We start from the raw sequence: 18,423 nt of genomic DNA, 5'->3' as shown, positions 1-18,423 counted from the left end.
AAGGCGGCTGGGCATAGTGCTGACCACACTATCTCTTCATATGCCGAGGTCACGGAAACAAGTGAACTCTACTTCACTTGCCCCGTAGACAGTCAGGTTTGAACTTTACACGTATGTGGTCCAACGCTGGTTAACTCATGTATAAATGTACTTTATTTAACAACTTTACAAAGGGACGGCGCGGTCTAGTCGTAGAGCGCTAGACTGCTAACCCGAAAGTCTCGAAACCGTGTCCATAGGACGACCCTTCACCTAACTAGTGGTCCTCCGTGTTCGAACGGGAACTTAACTTTAATTATAAAACTTCTTTTCATTCGAATAAATAAATGAGATGAATAATGAATTGTGTTAAAACAATATACCCCAGTAACTATTAACAGGTAATTTTTAGAAGTTATAAAATAAGTTTTAACTATTTTAAAAATCATCTGGAATCCAGATACAAACTCAATTAACTTTGCTCTATTTAAAATCAGTTCAAAACATCCTATTATTTAGATATTAAAGATCGAATTTAGTGTCTCATGCAAGCATTACATGACGATATACGAGCACGTGGAACCAACGCCAATGTTGAGAGCCGCACTCAAACATTGTTCAGTCGTTCATGTTGTCCAGCGCCATTTATACAGCTCACAGTGTATTGATACAAGAAACATGTACGTATAGCTTTATTGTTTATACGTATCCATCTATATATCTTATATATATATATATATATATATATATATATATATATATATATATATATATATATATATATATATGCAGATATATACATATGAATATATGCAGATATATACATATGAATATGTATGTATATATATATATATATATATATATATATATATATATATATATATATATTTTATATATATATATATAAATATATATTTATATATATATATATATATATATATATATATATATATATGATATAGGGTTCTATATATAATACTTTAGTTTGTCAAAAACTAATTTATATCTTTACAATATACATGTATTATGTATTGAGAGAAAACAATACTTACAGGTGTGGAATCTTGTAATTTTTTTTAACAGGACGTTTGTTGATAGCTGTGATTCAACCGGTTCTAATAACCAATTTGACGAGGAAACCGCTAAGGCCTGCCGAGATCTCAATAAGCCGATCTATAGAGTGTTGACCATGAACCCTTCAGTGGTGTACAAAAATATTTTCTGTGCCATCTGTCAAGTGGTAAGTGTTGTTTTTGTTAGGTTATTATTCTACGTTAATTTTAGTTACTAGACTGGAATCCCCACTAAAAGAGGAAAGTGGGTGGAGCAAAACAAACTCAGCTGTCAGTGAAGCCGAAGCAGCCGGGTCATGGACAAAACTTGTAGGAGTCGCCTGTAACAGAGAGAACGATAGAGAAATGTGGTTGTGTCTTTATGCTCCACAAATGGTCCACAGGAAAAATGATTATATTTTAGTATAGACGAAACATATTTATAGGCTGCGGCATGGGATTTTTTATCAAGTTACATCTTTTTACCTATTATTTGCAACCAAGTGCAGGTGTTTAGTAAATCATAAGCCTTAATTTTTTAAAAGTGTTTTTGTTATTAAAGGCTAACATCAGGTACCTATTACTTTTGTTAAAAAAAATTAAAAATTACACTTTTGGACTTAGCGGTCAATAATAAAGATGATGAAGAATTTGTTTTATTTGACCTCAGTATACATAAGGATTGTAAAGTCTATTCTTTTTTATCACATCGTTTTCAAGTTGTTTGAGCTAGTCTTCAAATAAAGCGGGACTGATCTCCCCTAAACTTTTTAGTATATTCTTCTTTTAGCCGTTCCGGTCAGGCTTTGCATTGCCTTTTAAAAAAATAGTTTGATAAATGGATTGCCTTAACTGACCGTTATTAAGTTTAGTTTTAGAATGTTGACTTAAAATGTGTTGTTTGTAATACTGAAATTAGTTCAGTGTATTGAATTTTCTTTTTTAAATGTAACAGTGTTTTTGTGGCTCATATTAACGCAGTTATATAACATTTCATCTGTATTTTTTATATTTCATTTATATTACATTTTGCTCCAATATATCAGCGATACGGATGAATAAACAACGAATTAAAAGTTTATACTGAACATTTAAAAAAATTAAGCACCACGTTTGTTTGTTTTTTTTTGTCGAGGGGGTGGGGATATTAATTATATTTTGCAAAATATAACTTTTTAAAATTTATATTTTTTAAATGACAGTAAAACTTTCTAAAACAAAAACAAATGGTCAGTAAGGGTCAGATTTTATATTACCTTGGCGCAATTTTTAGAAACTATGAAGAGAGCCACCTGCCACCTTTATTATTACTGTAGTTAATCTATCGATAGATATCTTACCTGTAATTATCCTATCTGTAACTGAAAAAAAATCTGTAATTAGTCGATCGTAAATATTTTAACTGTTATCAATATATCTAAAATATTTAAATTATTTCCAGATCTTCCAGTCAATAAAACCTCACTACGAATCGTGTAAACTAAAAAGAAATCCGTCCTGGATTTTTCTGCCCCACCCTGACGTAAGTAACGTGTCATATCTTTTCTTATCTGACTATTGACATGTTGTGTACGTAACAACACCATCAGTTTACGTTGTGTGCTGTTAACACATTGGCTTATCAATCTAGCCTGTTATGCACATTTTAATGGCTCAGACTTTAGGTCTAAACATCCACAACGACCTTAGTACATTTTATCTAACCTGTTATGTACCGCTTAATAAATCAGTCCTTTGGTCTAGAAATTCACACCTTCGTAACAACATTACTGAGGACTGAATCTACTAGACATTTAATGAAACATCCTCGGTGAATATTCCCCAACTTCTACACATCGTCTACAACACAACTTTAAGTAGCATGAAAACTGTGCATAGCATAAACCCAGTGTATTTTTAAGCTTTTCTTGAAATTGCTTCTAAAAAATAAATATAAAATTGTGGGTCGTTTCTTAACTTCTAGAAACGTATTCAGTACATAATATATCTCCTTTTTAGTGCATTATTACATAAAAGCTTGTTATTAAAACGTTTTTTATGCATTTTTTCGCTATTCGAGCCTGCACTCGTAACAGTTGTGAAACTCCAAAAATACATTGAATTGTACCATACCATGTATTTATCTGTAATTTTTATCAATGGTTACTTCTAGACCGACTCAACGCCAAATAAAGAGAAACTGCCGTTCTCGTTATTGCTAAATATCGGGACCTACTTACTACCATCTAGAACTAAAGGAGACGGAGACACCAGGGTCAGAAATTGTAGCGACACGGAGTGGTCTTCGTCAGCTGTAAGTCGTTATGTTACGCTTTGTTACGTAGATGAGGTAGAGTTTATCTGTTTCAGTAGTCTCGACGTTACGTTTGGGTAAGTACTTTTATCAAACAGTTGTCTAGGCAGCGAAAGGTTGGGGACGTTAAATCTACCCCTTTCCACATACACGATTCCCCACCCCCCCCCTAAAAAAAGGCACGAGGCTCATGAAACTTTACAACTATTGCCAAACTTGGCTTGATTCAATCGCTTTTAGTTATAACTGTAACAATAGTGCATTCTCAAAAGATACCTTAATTCCCTCACCCTCCACGTCCCCATAAAAAAAATCCTGCCTATGCTACTTATATCAAGTATTTTGGAATCCACGGAACTGCATTTTACTTCCCAGAGATCTCTCAGTTTAGAATTGAGCTTAAAATCTGAAAGAATTTTGGTAGATTTTTTATTTTCATTTACTTTCGATTTCTCATAACTACCCATTTCTAATACCTAAAAATAACAAGTATGATGCTAGTTATTTAAAATGCATTAAATTATCTTTTGAAGTTATGGGTATTTTCTATTGTATCTAACATCTCCTTTAGAAATCAATCCTTAGCTAGGCCTACATATTATAAATAAACTTTATTCAAACACAAGTATTCCTCATTAGTTTTGTTGTAAAACAAACACTACCAGCACGACATACGCCTCATCCATAGAACATTTTACTATGTCTACACAGGGAGACTGTATGGAGCTGAGGTGCACTGTGGGTAAACTCATGGACAACAGAACCTGCACGGCAGCATTTCCTTTTATCCGAGGTTTAACCTACAACTTCCAGCTATGGCTAGTAGCTGACCCTGACGATAACGACGAGTTTTTTAAACTTAAGGACTACTTTACATTAGAACAACTACTACGTTCGATAGATAAAAAGGTATATCATTTACTATTATAATATATTACTGTATACACAACACACTCATGTACATATATATATATATATATATATATATATATATATATATATATATATATATATATATATATATATATATAAACACATTTATTTATTCATTGTCTATTAAACATCGTATATTTTTCTGATTGATTTCCCCATAATAAAAAAATGTTCATTGTTGTGTATAGATGGACAGCCTACTAGTGTCGTCTGGGGTTGAATACTTCGCCAACACAGCTGTAATGAAAACCAGAATCGGCTTGGTGGAAAACTTCTACTTCACATCCACCTTTATATTTAGTGCACATTATACCTTGGTCGGTAATTTTTCTTTACCAAGGGACAGTGCAGAAGATCAGATACTGGAGACTTTATTGTTTAGTTCTATAACAGTGCCAATAATTGACACTGTGTCAGTCAAGATGCGAGCTGTGTCAGGTTTTGGTGGGTTTGTACCTTGCTCGCGTTTTGCCTCTGGTGGAATGGTTCAGTGCCTCGACGCGACAAGGGGTAATATTTCTGAGAAATTTTACTCGGGCAGAGCTATTTCCCTTAAAAATACACTCAAATGTCGTTTTGTAAGCTTTAACAAGTCGGATTATTCCGTGGAGATGAACGACACTGAAATCCCACCCAGCGTTACAGTTTTGGTTCGTCTGAAGGTGGTTAATTTGACTTTCACAGAGAGCTCGGAGCTAAACTCGATAGAGCTTAACCAACACGGCGAGTTGAATGTTTGTAATGAACTGCTAGACAAAAAGTTAAAGGAATGGAAACGGAACAAAAACTTGCATCACAAGGGTACAAACCTAATGAGGAGGGCTGGTTATATCTTAACCTTGACCTGTGCTTCCGCGTCTATGGTGTGTCTGTTGCTGACCTTGATGACGTACATCCGGTTCCCTGTGCTGAGGAACACGGCTGGGAAGAACACCATGTTTTTGTGTGCTAGTCTGTTCCTAGCCCAGGCAATGTTGCTGACCAGCTCACACTTGTAAGTTGATAAGTATTTTAGTCGAGCGGTTATACGGGTAATTAATCAAAGGTAATATATCATAGATGGGACAGCATAGCCTAGCGGTAGAGTACTAGACTACTAAACCCGAAAGTCTCGAGTTCGAAGTCATTAGAACCTTCCTGAGTCCACCCAGCTATGTTGGGTTCCTAACTCACGTAAAGGAAAGTAAAAGCGGTTGTCCACATTATCCATTCATATGGCGAGGTCAAAGAAAAATAAACTCTACTTCATCAGTAAAATGGAACGTAAGGTCTAAAGAGGAATCGTTTCTTTAAATTATATCATAGACTTTTCTTTAGTTTCATGAGTTCGCTTAGTATTGGTAAGTATCTGACTTACCTCGGGAAAGTGAAGTCAGCTTCACGTTTACAAATAATTATTAAAACTGTAAAACTCTTACATCTGCCCACTGAATCATCAAGTTACATATTTGTTTCTGTTTTGAAACTGTTTAATTTAGTTTTTTAATAAGCGATTTTTTAATTTTTTTATATAGTTTAAATATCTAATCCGTTTTCTTAAACTTTATATGTTAAAAACAATGTATTTTATAAATATATTTTCGATTACATTATAGAGGGATAATTTCTTTTTGCTAACAGCGTAAATCCATACATCTAACATCCATTCAATTTATATTCATAACATATTCGTTTTCATGAAAGTTCCTGAAAACTCAGACGTTTAAGTTTCTTAAGTTTTTCCAAATTCTTCCATATGAAGATCGGCACCAAGTTTAATCTGCACCGCCTCTGGAATCTCCACCCACTTCCTCTGGCTCTGGATGTTGTCCTGGAGCTTCACCTGCAGTTACCACATGTTTCAAATCTTCACGTCCAAGGCACCAACGTGTGCCAGGCCTCGTTCTGCAGGACCCCAGATGTACAAGAATATCATCAGATCCCTGATACTGCCCTCAGTAGCTGTGGCTGGGGTGATTGTCTTTTCGTCTGTCTACACGAGCGGTTTGAGCTACGGATATGGGAACTTTGCCTGCTATATTGATGCTCCGATGATGAATGGTATTTGAGTTGATTAAATTATCAAACTTGAAAAATAATTTCAACTTTTTTTATAGATATAAAACCCATTTTACATTTGTATAGCAATGTGGTTTTTTTAGCGACTGTATAGATTAATTGTTATAAATATTGTTTAAAGTTTTTATAAAATATTTAAGAAATGGTCATTTTGTGAAACCTTCTTTAAAAAGGAATTTAACAAAATATAATTTAATTGGCCACAATTGTTCTAAATTTCCCACATATCAAAGATATACGATCATACATTGGACACTTTCTTTATTTTTTAATATAAGGAATTATTCTTTATTACTTTTTCTTTTTAATAATGGTTTATCATATTTTTATCTTAAGCATGCGGGGTTTTTCATTGAATTTGCCTTTACCATCTAAAAATAAAGGTTTAAAGCCGATTCTAGCCGGAAATAGATACGCATGCGCATGGGACAGAAACTACCACCTTATTCGCAGAACCCTAACTCTAATCCTAACTATAACCCTAACCCTAACACTAGCGCAGCTATTAAAGTCATTGCGCATGCGCAGAACTATTGAGTTTCGTATTTTCTGCAAAAAAAAATTTTTTCCGAGTAGTCACTTCTTAAAATAAAACTAACACGCCGAAGCATAAGGATGATACATTGATATTAATACCTATTTGGTAATTTCTCGTTCATGGGAGCTAGGAGATATACAACGGTTGTTTTGGAGTAGGTTAAAGATTTACATTTTGGCTAATTGATTGAATAATCATCACTACTTAAAATGTTGTATTTCATTTTTCATTTCTTATTTTAAGTATAATGGGACTTGAACACAGAATCTTTTTCACAAATGTGCATTTCTCCCAGGTATCATATTTTTGGCCGTCTCATTATGATAACACCAAAAGCATATCTCTGTTTCAGCCATCACATTTGCTGGCTCTCTCATTAACACCAGCAACATATGTATTTCAGCCATCACATTTGTTGGTCCTCACAATATGTTAACACCAGCAACATATGTATTTCAGCCATCACATTTGTTGGTCCTCACAATATGTTAACACCAGCAACATATGTATTTCAGCCATCGCATTTGCTGTCCCTCTCAATATGATAACACCGCCAACATAATTCTATTTCAGCCCTCACATTTGTTGACCCTCTCATTACACCAACAATATATTTCTATTTCAGCCCTCACGTTTGTTGCTCCTCTCATTACACCAACAATATATCTCTATTTCAGCCCTCTCATTTGTTGGTCCTCTCATTACACCAACAATATATCTCTATTTCAGCCCTCATATGTGTTAGTCCTCTCATTACACCAACAATATATCTCTATTTCAGCCCTCTCATTTGTTGACCCTCTCATTACACCAACAATATATTTCTATTTCAGCCCTCACATTTGTTGGTCCTATCATTGTTATAACACCAACATCAAATCTCTATTTCAGCCCTCACATTTGTTGGACCACTCACTACGATCACCTTCAGCAACATCGCCTTCTTCTTGATCACGGTCTTCAAGATCCAAAGCATTGTTAAACTCCAAACCACTGAAACGTTTAAAAAAGACGACCGACATCACGTATACGTTTACATCAAGCTTTCCCTAATGACGGGTGGCTTTTGGACGCTGGCTATCCTCGCAGAAATTGTGGACAATGATGTCTTGAGGTACACTTGATATTTGTAAATTGAAACGTATTTTGTATTAGAATGTTGGGTCTTAATTTAACACCTAATTAAACTTCAAACAACGCACAATAACGTTTGCTAGATTGAACGCAATAGAGAAATACTGCCTGCACTTACAACGTATGTAAAAAAAAGCCCTTCTTTAGACCTAGTGATCTATTGGCTAAATAAGGTAGAGTTAATATGTTTCTTGATCTCGGCGTATGAAGGGATGTTGTAGTCAACATTATGTCAAGTCGCTTTTGATGGATAGGGATATAACATGGAAGTTAATAACAAATGACATTTTGTTGCAGGATCGTTTCCATCCTCCTCAACGGTCTGCAGGGGGTGGTCCTGTTCGTGTCATACAGCTGTAACAGACGTGTCTATAACATGTACATCAGTTCTCGTGGCGACCACTCCACCTCGACCACAGCCTCGGTCGTTGCACGGAACGTCAAACTGCGACTGGCATACCCAGAATAAACATTTACATGAGATTTTTAAAAACTCACTTCAGATCGTTTTATTGTTCTCATTTGTTTTTGGTTTCTGGTATGTACATCTGTATATCGAAATATCTGAATCTAAACTTAATGAAGAAAGATTTTTCGTGTTGGATACTCTTGTGGAAAATGTTTGACAGAATCAAAGTAACATCTTTTTCTTCTTACCGATAACTTTTTTGGCGTATGGAACACACAAAGAATGAGTAAAATGTTCTTTCATTTAAAGCTGCTACCTATCATTTAATCGTATTGCTACTTAATTCGATTTTACTAAAATGTGGCTAATTGGAAAGGAAATAATTACAATGACCTTTCAAAATACTCTGATGTTTAAATTGTTTGAAAAGCCTTCAACAATGTTCCCAGCATTTTGTGAGAAAATAGCTTTATTAACCGGTCTCCTTCTGAAATGTTGACGTAGCTTAAATGTAAATAATTATTGAAACATGAGCTTTTATAAAAACAAAGGATTCTGTTTGAGATTTCTGAAAACTAAAAGGTTCAATATTTAATAATATCAGATTTAACAACTTATAGTGATATACCTAATCATTTTTTTAGAGATTTATTTACTATCATTCATTTTGTCGACATAAAAATTTTGTGTTTAATTACACCGACTTTTTAAAAATGGAATTGGTGTTAATCAATTTAAATTATCATTTAAAACAACAGTATTATATTTTAAAACTTATCTTAAAAAAGAATGTAATCTAGATATTAAAAATTAACTTTACATAAATGTGTTAAAAATGTTAAATTGTTTTTTTTTTATTATTATTAATTAATATTATTAATAATTGCTTTTTAAGATCATTAGAGTGGCTGAAATTACATCGTATAAGTGTTTTTAAAATACGGTCCAAGTATCAAAGGATTAAGCATGAAAACACACACACACAAACACACATACACACACACACACACACACATATATATATATATATATATATATATATATATATATATATATATATATATATATATACTATTACGGTGCTATTTAATCAACTCGTGATTTAATTTCCCATCCCCTTAGACGCCCAACAGTATAATTTACCCAGTAAATTCCTTAGTGATCTAAATTTTACATTTCAAGATCCCCTGCTGATTTCAAACAACTACTAATGAGCAAATTAATTATTAAAGTACCCGACGGTTGTTAATGACATTTGATCAGTTTCTTCAATGACTTTTAACAAACACTATCATTGTTAAACAAAGCACAGACGCTAATGTATACGAGATTGTGATAATTTTTCAATAACCTATGTCGAAGAATAGAGTTCAACCTTTCGGTATCATGTTTCAAGAAAAATATTTATATATCATTTTATGATAATTATAATTGAATGATAATTTATCCGGACATAAACACTTTTAATTAATCAGTCTGTTTTTATGTTAAGCCAAATAAAATATATTCTTTGGGAGTACACGATCGGTGTTCCGCTTAAATATTTATATGCAGAGACTTGTTTCCTACTTAATTCAAACCATGGGGGGGGGGGGGGGGGATCGTAGTTGTTGGATAGTAGAGCGCGCGAAGACTAACCCGAAAGTCTGGAGTTCGAACCCTGGACACATGAATTCACCCGACTCTGATGGGTACGTTACTCAAAATTGTTAAAGTATAGGCGGCTGTTCGCAGATCTGAACGCTATCACTATAAATGTTTAGGTCATTGTCTTGGTGCTACCAGGAAAAGTTGATGATGAATTCCCAACCCGTTAAAATTATCAAACTCTGACAAGGAGATGACAACAAAAAAAATCACTAGATATTGAGTTTACTCCCAAAGGTTGAAATGGACCTCTTCGGTACAGGGCAGCACTCCTCGTATCTCTGCAACATCGCCGCCCATACTATGGCTAGTATAAGAGCAAACATTGTCATATCTCTTTTTAAAAGAAGCTACATGTAGAAAAAGCAGTTTTAATTGTTAGTTATTTGCCGCTAAAAACAAATGTTTTAATTTAATATTTTTGACTTATCTTATGGCTAGATTATATTAAAAATTAGATATCTTTGTATTGTCATCGGAAATGAATCTGGAAAGTTGGAAATATCTCGTTGGTTACAAATGAGTTACAAGATTTTCCACAGATAAGCACGCAAATAATAAAAACAGAAAAAGCAAACAGATAAACAAACAAATGAACAGTGTAAGCCTGATAAAAAGAAGCCTCCTTTGGATATTTCACCTACACAACTGCATCAAAAAAATATACAAACCATTTATTTTTAACTTGATTAGTAAAGCCATTACTCATATTCTCTACAAATGTTACTTAGATGAATCCCAGAGAAAGATAATAAGATCAAGCAAAATCTAATTACCGCTCGTTAAACTCACGTAACCTACTGTAATCTTCAACATCCTTTCATCTCAATTGGGTATATACTTGATATCTCCCAGCAGGCTTCTAACGAATGATATCAGCTAATTACTTAAATACTCGACGACGTCTAATTCTAATGGATTTATTCACGTAAATGCACACTAACTTGATAATTAACTATAAAACTTGGCAGAAGAAAATCGTGTTTTAAAAATGTGGTTTGTCGCCTACTTAATTTCCAGAAATAAAAAATTTCAAATGCATGATACCGATTTGTGTTTTCATAAAATTTGTTATGTGTGTAGTAAAGAAGAAACGAACACAAAATGATAAATCATAGTTTGACTAGGTTTATGCTAAATTTACTTTGTTTTCTTCATTGATGTAGCTTCTATTGCAAACATACATGGAGAAGGGGACACAATCGAAGTCAAGAGCGTTAATCAAATTCTAGACCGACCTCCGCGATCCCTTTTATCGCACTTGATGTTTAAAATCCCCACTGTCATCGCTCCTTTCAACAGCAGCTACATGTTACCGGTCGACTAACAGCAGAGTTACTGCCCCTTACGTTGTAACAACGGCGTCACTGTGGAGATGTACCCTGGGATAATGTGCTACATCCCGAACTGTCAAGCCTGTAGCTGTGAGAGACCGGCTTGTGCGATCTACGACAACTGCTGTCCTGACGTCACAGACACCTTCTACCGGGTAGTCGATAGCTTCACGGATATTGTGATTAATCTGAATCCAAAGAACGACACAGTACGTTACAGCCCAATTTTAACGTGCGATGAGGAATTATCCGACAGACCGATGCTGTACATTCACTCCTGCCCACCTGAGTAAGACATGGACGTGCCCACGAGAGAACTGTGTGAGCAGGAGATGGCGACTGACAAACTAACACTGGAGAGTTTTACTCACGTCGAAGACGAATCTACAGGTGTGCTCTACTGGAACACGTATTGTGCCAGGTGTAACGGGGTCAATCAGTTATCTCGTTTTTTTGTACTCGTCAAAAAAAAATTATTTCACTAATTTCTTTTAAATTATTTAGATATAATTTGAAACTTAATGCGAAATGTGTCGAAGGACTAATGCTGTTTTTGTTCAATTTTTTATTATAGTTATGTTACCCTTCGAACCTGACCGTCCTTTGGGCAAGTGAAGTAGAGTTCACCTGCTTTTGTGACCTCACCATATGAATGGATAATGTGTCAGCACTATGTCCAAACACCTCTTGTTCTTTCCATAGAACTAACCACGCCAATCCTTCATATGCTGAGGTCGTCAAGCATATCCACTCAACATCATCAGCCATATGGATCGTTAGATCTGAAAGAGGAGCTTTACCTTCCATGTAAATAAAATTATAAACCAAATCATATATATAGTGCACTCCGATAATCTATGCAAGGCATAAAATCACTCTACAACTATCTAGATTTGTATGCGTTTGAATTGCAGCCCAATGTTAATTTAACATCTAATAATTTGTAAAGGCTTACTTCTCATATTAAGTTATATAAATCTTTACGTTTAGGACTCGATTTGATATCTGCATAAATTTTACTCTAAATGCACTTTAATGTCACTCGGGCCTCTACATGTAAGAAAAATGCTAATTAAGCTTGGAAAAAAATACTTATAGGAAATTGATGTTTTAATAAATTTCATATTCCTAGAATCGAAAACAGTTTCAAGTACACTTGTGCGATACATTTTTCTATTTTAATTATAATTTTAAAGACACCACCCTCTGCTTAAAAAATCAACTTTTTCATCACATTTCTGAAATTTTGAGTTGATTTTTACAAAGCAACTAAAACGAAAAATATAGTATACGAGCCGACCCGCGGTGTATCATACGCCGCTATTTAATTGTTTTTTCTACTTTTCAGTAAATCATAATTAGTGAATTTGACAGTACCAATGCTGCCACTGAAAATATTTGCTTTAAAACCATGTGAGGGGGGGGGGGTGGGGGGGGGGGTTGGGGATGGTGGAGGGTGGTAGCGAGAGAGAGGAAAAGAGGGGACTGCAAGGCGCGCTTGCAGCTTGTTTTCTAACGTCTCCCAGAAGAGAATTATATATATAGATTAGATATCATTGTTTTCGTCTGTTAGAGCTGTAAACGATACTCTACATTCGAATACAGTTATTTAGCTTAAAATGTGATATTTCAATAAAAGATTTCGCAAATCAAGCGATTTCATTGGTCCGATTTGTATTTTCAAGCCGTACCTTAGTAATGACCTTTCTGCGCATGCGCAGTGCTCGAGTTCGACGGATTTTTGTCAACAAACGAAAATGGCTACGCGATTGTCTTCACATCAATTTTTGCAATAACTAACCCTTTGTTTTCAACATGACATGCAGTTATTGCTCGAAATAACAGATACCATGACAGGAGCAGCAAAGTGCCCATCTACTATAAAAAACTTATGATGTCAAGTTATTGAGCTCACCCTCTTGAAGCAGAATTGTGAATGTTGTCATAAGCTAAAGTTGTATGTGAATATTATTAGCACATTATTTGTCAAATATGTATTAAACTATAATTCAAATATGCTAAAATGTACTATCATCAAGCTGGTGTTAGTCTAGGAAAAAGATAATTGCAACTACACATATCCATAGTTGATCAGAAAGGTTTAACTTTTAGTGCACGTAAACTGCGGAATTGTGCACACTTAACCGCTATAAAATTATGAGTGGTAAAACTTCAGAAGAATGCGCAAACCATAGTTGGCAATGGTTTATTTTTCAACTGCTTATGTTGAACTTTGGATACTAAAAGTTTCTTCCTGATATTGCTGATAGATTTTTTTATGGAACTTTCAATGTTTAAAAGTTAATTTTCTCAAAACTTGATTTTTCAAGATTTTTGCTTATTATAACTCCAATGTTTTAGCTGTTTGCAAAGATAATGTCTTGAAACTTGGTGTACTTTTTCATTATTCATGTTATGGTGTAACTTTATTGTGAGAATGATGTGCATTGTGTATATTTTTATTTTTAAGAAATTTCATAACTTGTATGCCTTGTTTTGAATGATACATTTTTTATAAAAATTGAAAAAAAATGTTTCTTTTACATTTTAATGAAAACAAACTTCTTCTGTAAACTCTAGAATGGTTCTAGTTAAATAAACAGAAATAAAACCATTATTATTTTTTCACATTATTGAAATATTAGATTTGTAAAAAAAGGTGTTTTTTCAAGATGGCCGCCGTTACCATGGCAACCATGCATAATTAGGTCCTCAGAATGTGGACTTTTTATTAACAGTTGCTAACTATTAATAATAGTGTATTGTTACTTGCTTATCTCTGCTGTGGGCTAGTTTGGTTTTTACAGTGGAGTGGCCCCTTTATAAAATTCTCTTTAATACTTTGACCTTTACTTGTTTTCTTATAGAGCACCACTCTACCATTCCTAATCCAGTGCAAACATTTTATGAACGTGTACACTGAAACAGAACTTGTTCAACTACTGAGAGCCGCAGTAAAACATTGTGTTGCGGTTCATATCACCCACGAACATGAACATAGAACACCCTGTGTTGATACACGTCGTATGTAAGTACTTCGATGTATTCAACGCAGTAGCTTATGTTAATATACCTTATCTATGTTTTAACGTATTGCTTGACGTTTACTTACACAACAATATTTTCATGAATGTAATCAAAGATAAAATATATAAAACTAGATGTTATTTTAAAGAACATATTTTTTCATACTAAATTAAAATAATCGAATTTGAATTTTTTCTGCTTTTTAGAATTCACACAAGGCAACTCTCAATGTCTGGTACTTCATTCAAACTATATTGTATTTAAAAAAAAACATCACGATATCATCATAGCGTAATTTTAAAGGAAATCCTCAGCAACTATAGAGAATATTTATCAAAAAGTTTGGCATAGTTCACAGACATCAGAATCATGTGAACCATTTTAAGCCAATGAGTTTATGTATTGCGCTGTGTGTGCGTGTGTGTGCGTGCTTGCTTGCATGCGCGCGGTCGTGCGTGCATGTGTATGTGTGTGCGTGTGTATGTGTATCTGTGTTTGTGTGTGTGTGTGTATGTGTGTGTGTGTGTGCCTGTGTATCCTTATTTCAGGCATCTTTTGCATTTGGGCAAGTGTCTTACGGGAAAACGTCGGGCTGCCTTTCGAGACACATGCTTTCCATTAATTTAAAAGTAAAATATATTTTTTTTTAAAAATTAACTAAATGCAAGATATTAGCTACATTTTGTTAGACTTTTAAAAATTATCACTTCATTTTAACAAACAAAACACTAAGCAAAGATAACGAATTCCAGAAGTTAAAATTGATTTTTTTTTGTTTAACGGAAATACATCGACAGCTGTAACTACAAATTCAAAATGGAAGTATAACCACGACGTACATACAGCTTGTCAAGCACTCAACAAGACAATCCATAAAGTTTTTACCACGGAACCAGAAGTGCTGTATAAAAATATTTTCTGTGCTAACTGCCACACCGTGAGTATTTTAAACGAAAAATGTGTGTATGAACAGCACAACAACATTACAATTGTAAATGGATATTGTCAGGAACTGAATTCGTTACTTCCCACACCCATTTAATGTCCCGTTTTAAATATATATAAAATAAGTATCCTTGATAATTCTAAGCAAGACTAATTGTTTACGCCTTTCAGTCTTCTACCATAAACATTCCATTGTATTGTTTACAGCCTGCAACTATATAGCATAAACTCTAACAGTTCACATCCATAAAATACGCTCCCGAATATTCACAACCTTGTGACTAATTCCTAAAACACTATTTAAATATTTTAAACACTATCACACAATGAAAACAACAATTAATTTACAAAGTTTACTAAGTTCTATTGCAGAAATTTTTGTATGGAACCTGTTTGAACGAGAACAAAGATCCAGGAAAAATCATAAGTATAAACCGACCAATCGTAAGAATTTTTTTTCTTTCATTTTTTTAACAAAATATTTACATTGATGGCACACTACCTCAGAATACTAACTTCAACAACACATTCCATTTGAATATCAAAATAATAATTATATTTTGGGGGATTTAGATATGAGTATTACTATATTCTTGTTTTCAAAAACAGGTGTTTTAAAACAAAAGTTAATGGTTTTGTTAACATTTAATAAATTCCAAATGCGGCACATTTTATAATGATATTTTTCGTTGCAGTTGACCATATATATATATATATATATATATATATATATATATATATATATATATATATATATATATATATATATATATATATATGATCAACTGCAACGAAAAATATCATTATAAAATGTGCCGCATTTGGAATTTATAATAGTGTGGCCTAGAGGTAAAACGCTAGACTGCTAACCCACTGCTAACCCGAAAGTCTGGAGTTCGAATTCTATTCAAGTCTGTAAAACGTCACGGAAAACGCACAGCTACCTAACTCAGCTAAACTTCTGACCACACCATCCCTTATATACCGAGGTCACTGAAACAGCGGTACTCTATTGCATCTACCTCTTGTGTTTTGGGAACGAACAGTGTAACGTTTACCTATCTACCAGCCAGATAGATGGAGAACGTCCCCGGATTCTTTTTTCGGGGTTATATGCAAATGACTTACAGCCTAAATGAATGGACACTAACTCAACAACACACTAGGGCTCGGTTTCGATGCCTAGGGAAAACTAGTGATACTATTGAAGTTAACAACTCATTCAATCTGCATACAACCTTTAATAAGCGAACACAGTTGTGGCTGAACACTAGGTTAAACGAGATAAAATATTTAATTTAGAAAATAACAAAACCCTACTTACAAAGCGTAAGAAAAAACACTATCACAGATTTTAACACTGTATAAAAAATAGCCACAGGTCACACAACACTGCTATAGCTTCAATAATCACTTGGCGACAAGTAATATTATACTAGAAGACTAAACCAACTTAAGAAAGCATAGCACACTCAGGACTTAAGTTCTCTCACGTTCAAATGGTCAGAATCTATTGCCGGACAAAATGGACGGCCTGGTCTTAATAGACCGTTTGATCAAGGTAGACTGCCTCTTGTCGCGTGTGTGCGATCTAGTTAAAGACTTAGGCCACAAGGGAGGTTATCCTCAACTCATGTAGCCATTGGTCGGGGCGGTCATCTGATCTGAATCAATCAATCAGATCTTGATGGAAAATTTCTTAGTCTTAGACACCCTTAATAAGACAGTGGAAAAACCCCGGTAGTTGCACCATCAATCCATATAAGGTATTATACAATGTCAAAATAAAACATTACTGGACCTAAGTAGGTCACATCCCCTCCCTTTTTGGAAGTGACAGATAGGTTCCACAAAAACATACATAAGGAACCAATCTGGCAATGAAAATAAAAAAATGTCTTACAAATGTAGGCAATCAAAATCTTAATACCAGATGAAAATATCCCTGAACATAAAAGGGAAGTAACTCAAACTTTTACAATTGGTGAAAGGGGAGTAACCCTTCAACAAATAATTATACATCAAAATCCCTCAGAAAGGGGTATTACAATATTTCCATGTGGATATTAAAAGTGGTAAACCCGCCAGGGTAAGACCTTTATTTCAATGACTAGCTACAATATCAACTGAGTCATATGAGACATATTATCATAAAAGATTACAAATAATCAAAAACCACCTTTAATTAAGGTTCACCTGAAAATAAACAAAATTTTCAACAGGACGGGAATTTTGAAAAATTCGAAACTCATACCACTCATTTTCATGTGAGTGTCACCCAAACACAACACTTGTATATGGTCCTAATGAACCACAAAACATGTCACATGATCAATGTGTGTAATAAGATTTTACATCCTTGACAAACAATCAGCCACAACATTATCACTACCCTTAATGTGTGAAATTTCCAGATTAAAATTTTGGAAATATAAACACCATCTCAATATTCTTTGATTTGTCTGTCCTAACTTAGAGGTAAATTTCAGGGGATCATGGTCAGAAAACACTCTGACTGGATTGGTTGAAGAAGAGACATAGACTTCAAAATGTTGTAAGGACAAAACCAAAGCTAAAGCTTCTTTTTCAATAGTAGAGTAATTCTTTTGGTTCTCATTTAACTTCCTGGAAAAAAAAGCAATGGGATGGTCAATCCCCATGTTGTCTTCTTGAAATAGGACTGAACCAATGGCTAAGTTGCTAGCATCAATGGCAAGTTTAAAGGGCTTGCTGAAATCTGGTGCAGCCATAACAGGAGCATTAGATAAAAATGACTTAATGGTTAAAAAAGCTTCATGACATTTATTTGACCATTCAAACTCAACACCCTTTTTCAATAATGCGGTAAGAGGTTCAGCAACAGCTGAAAGGTTTTGACAGAACCGCCTATAGTAACCAGCCATCCCAAGGAACTTTTTGATTTCTTTACAATTTTTGGGAGGTGGCAACTTTACAATAGCATCTACTTTAGCTTCAATGGGCCGAACTTGGTTCGTTCCCACTTGATAACCCAAAAAGGTAATTGAACCTTTACAGAAATCACTTTTATGCAAGTTTACAGTAAAATTCACCTC

General features: G+C 34.2%; 1 protein-coding gene across 1 annotated transcript; it reads left to right on the top strand.

Annotated features, from left to right (window-relative positions):
• Positions 1 to 4,023: 4,023 nt before the first annotated feature.
• On the top strand, positions 4,024 to 8,456 carry LOC131940509 (uncharacterized). The gene is made up of 5 exons (XM_059299169.1): positions 4,024 to 4,233; positions 4,446 to 5,251; positions 5,999 to 6,297; positions 7,745 to 7,967; positions 8,285 to 8,456. Exons 1-5 carry the CDS (start codon positions 4,024 to 4,026, stop codon positions 8,454 to 8,456), a joined length of 1,710 nt encoding a protein of 569 aa, XP_059155152.1.
• The last annotated feature ends 9,967 nt before the right edge of the window (positions 8,457 to 18,423 follow it).

The sequence above is a fragment of the Physella acuta genome, unplaced genomic scaffold, assembly GCF_028476545.2.
Source record: "Physella acuta isolate Inbredline_101_S28 unplaced genomic scaffold, ASM2847654v3 ptg000320l, whole genome shotgun sequence".
Taxonomy (NCBI): domain Eukaryota; kingdom Metazoa; phylum Mollusca; class Gastropoda; family Physidae; genus Physella; species Physella acuta.
This window is presented reverse-complemented; position numbering and strand designations above follow the sequence as displayed.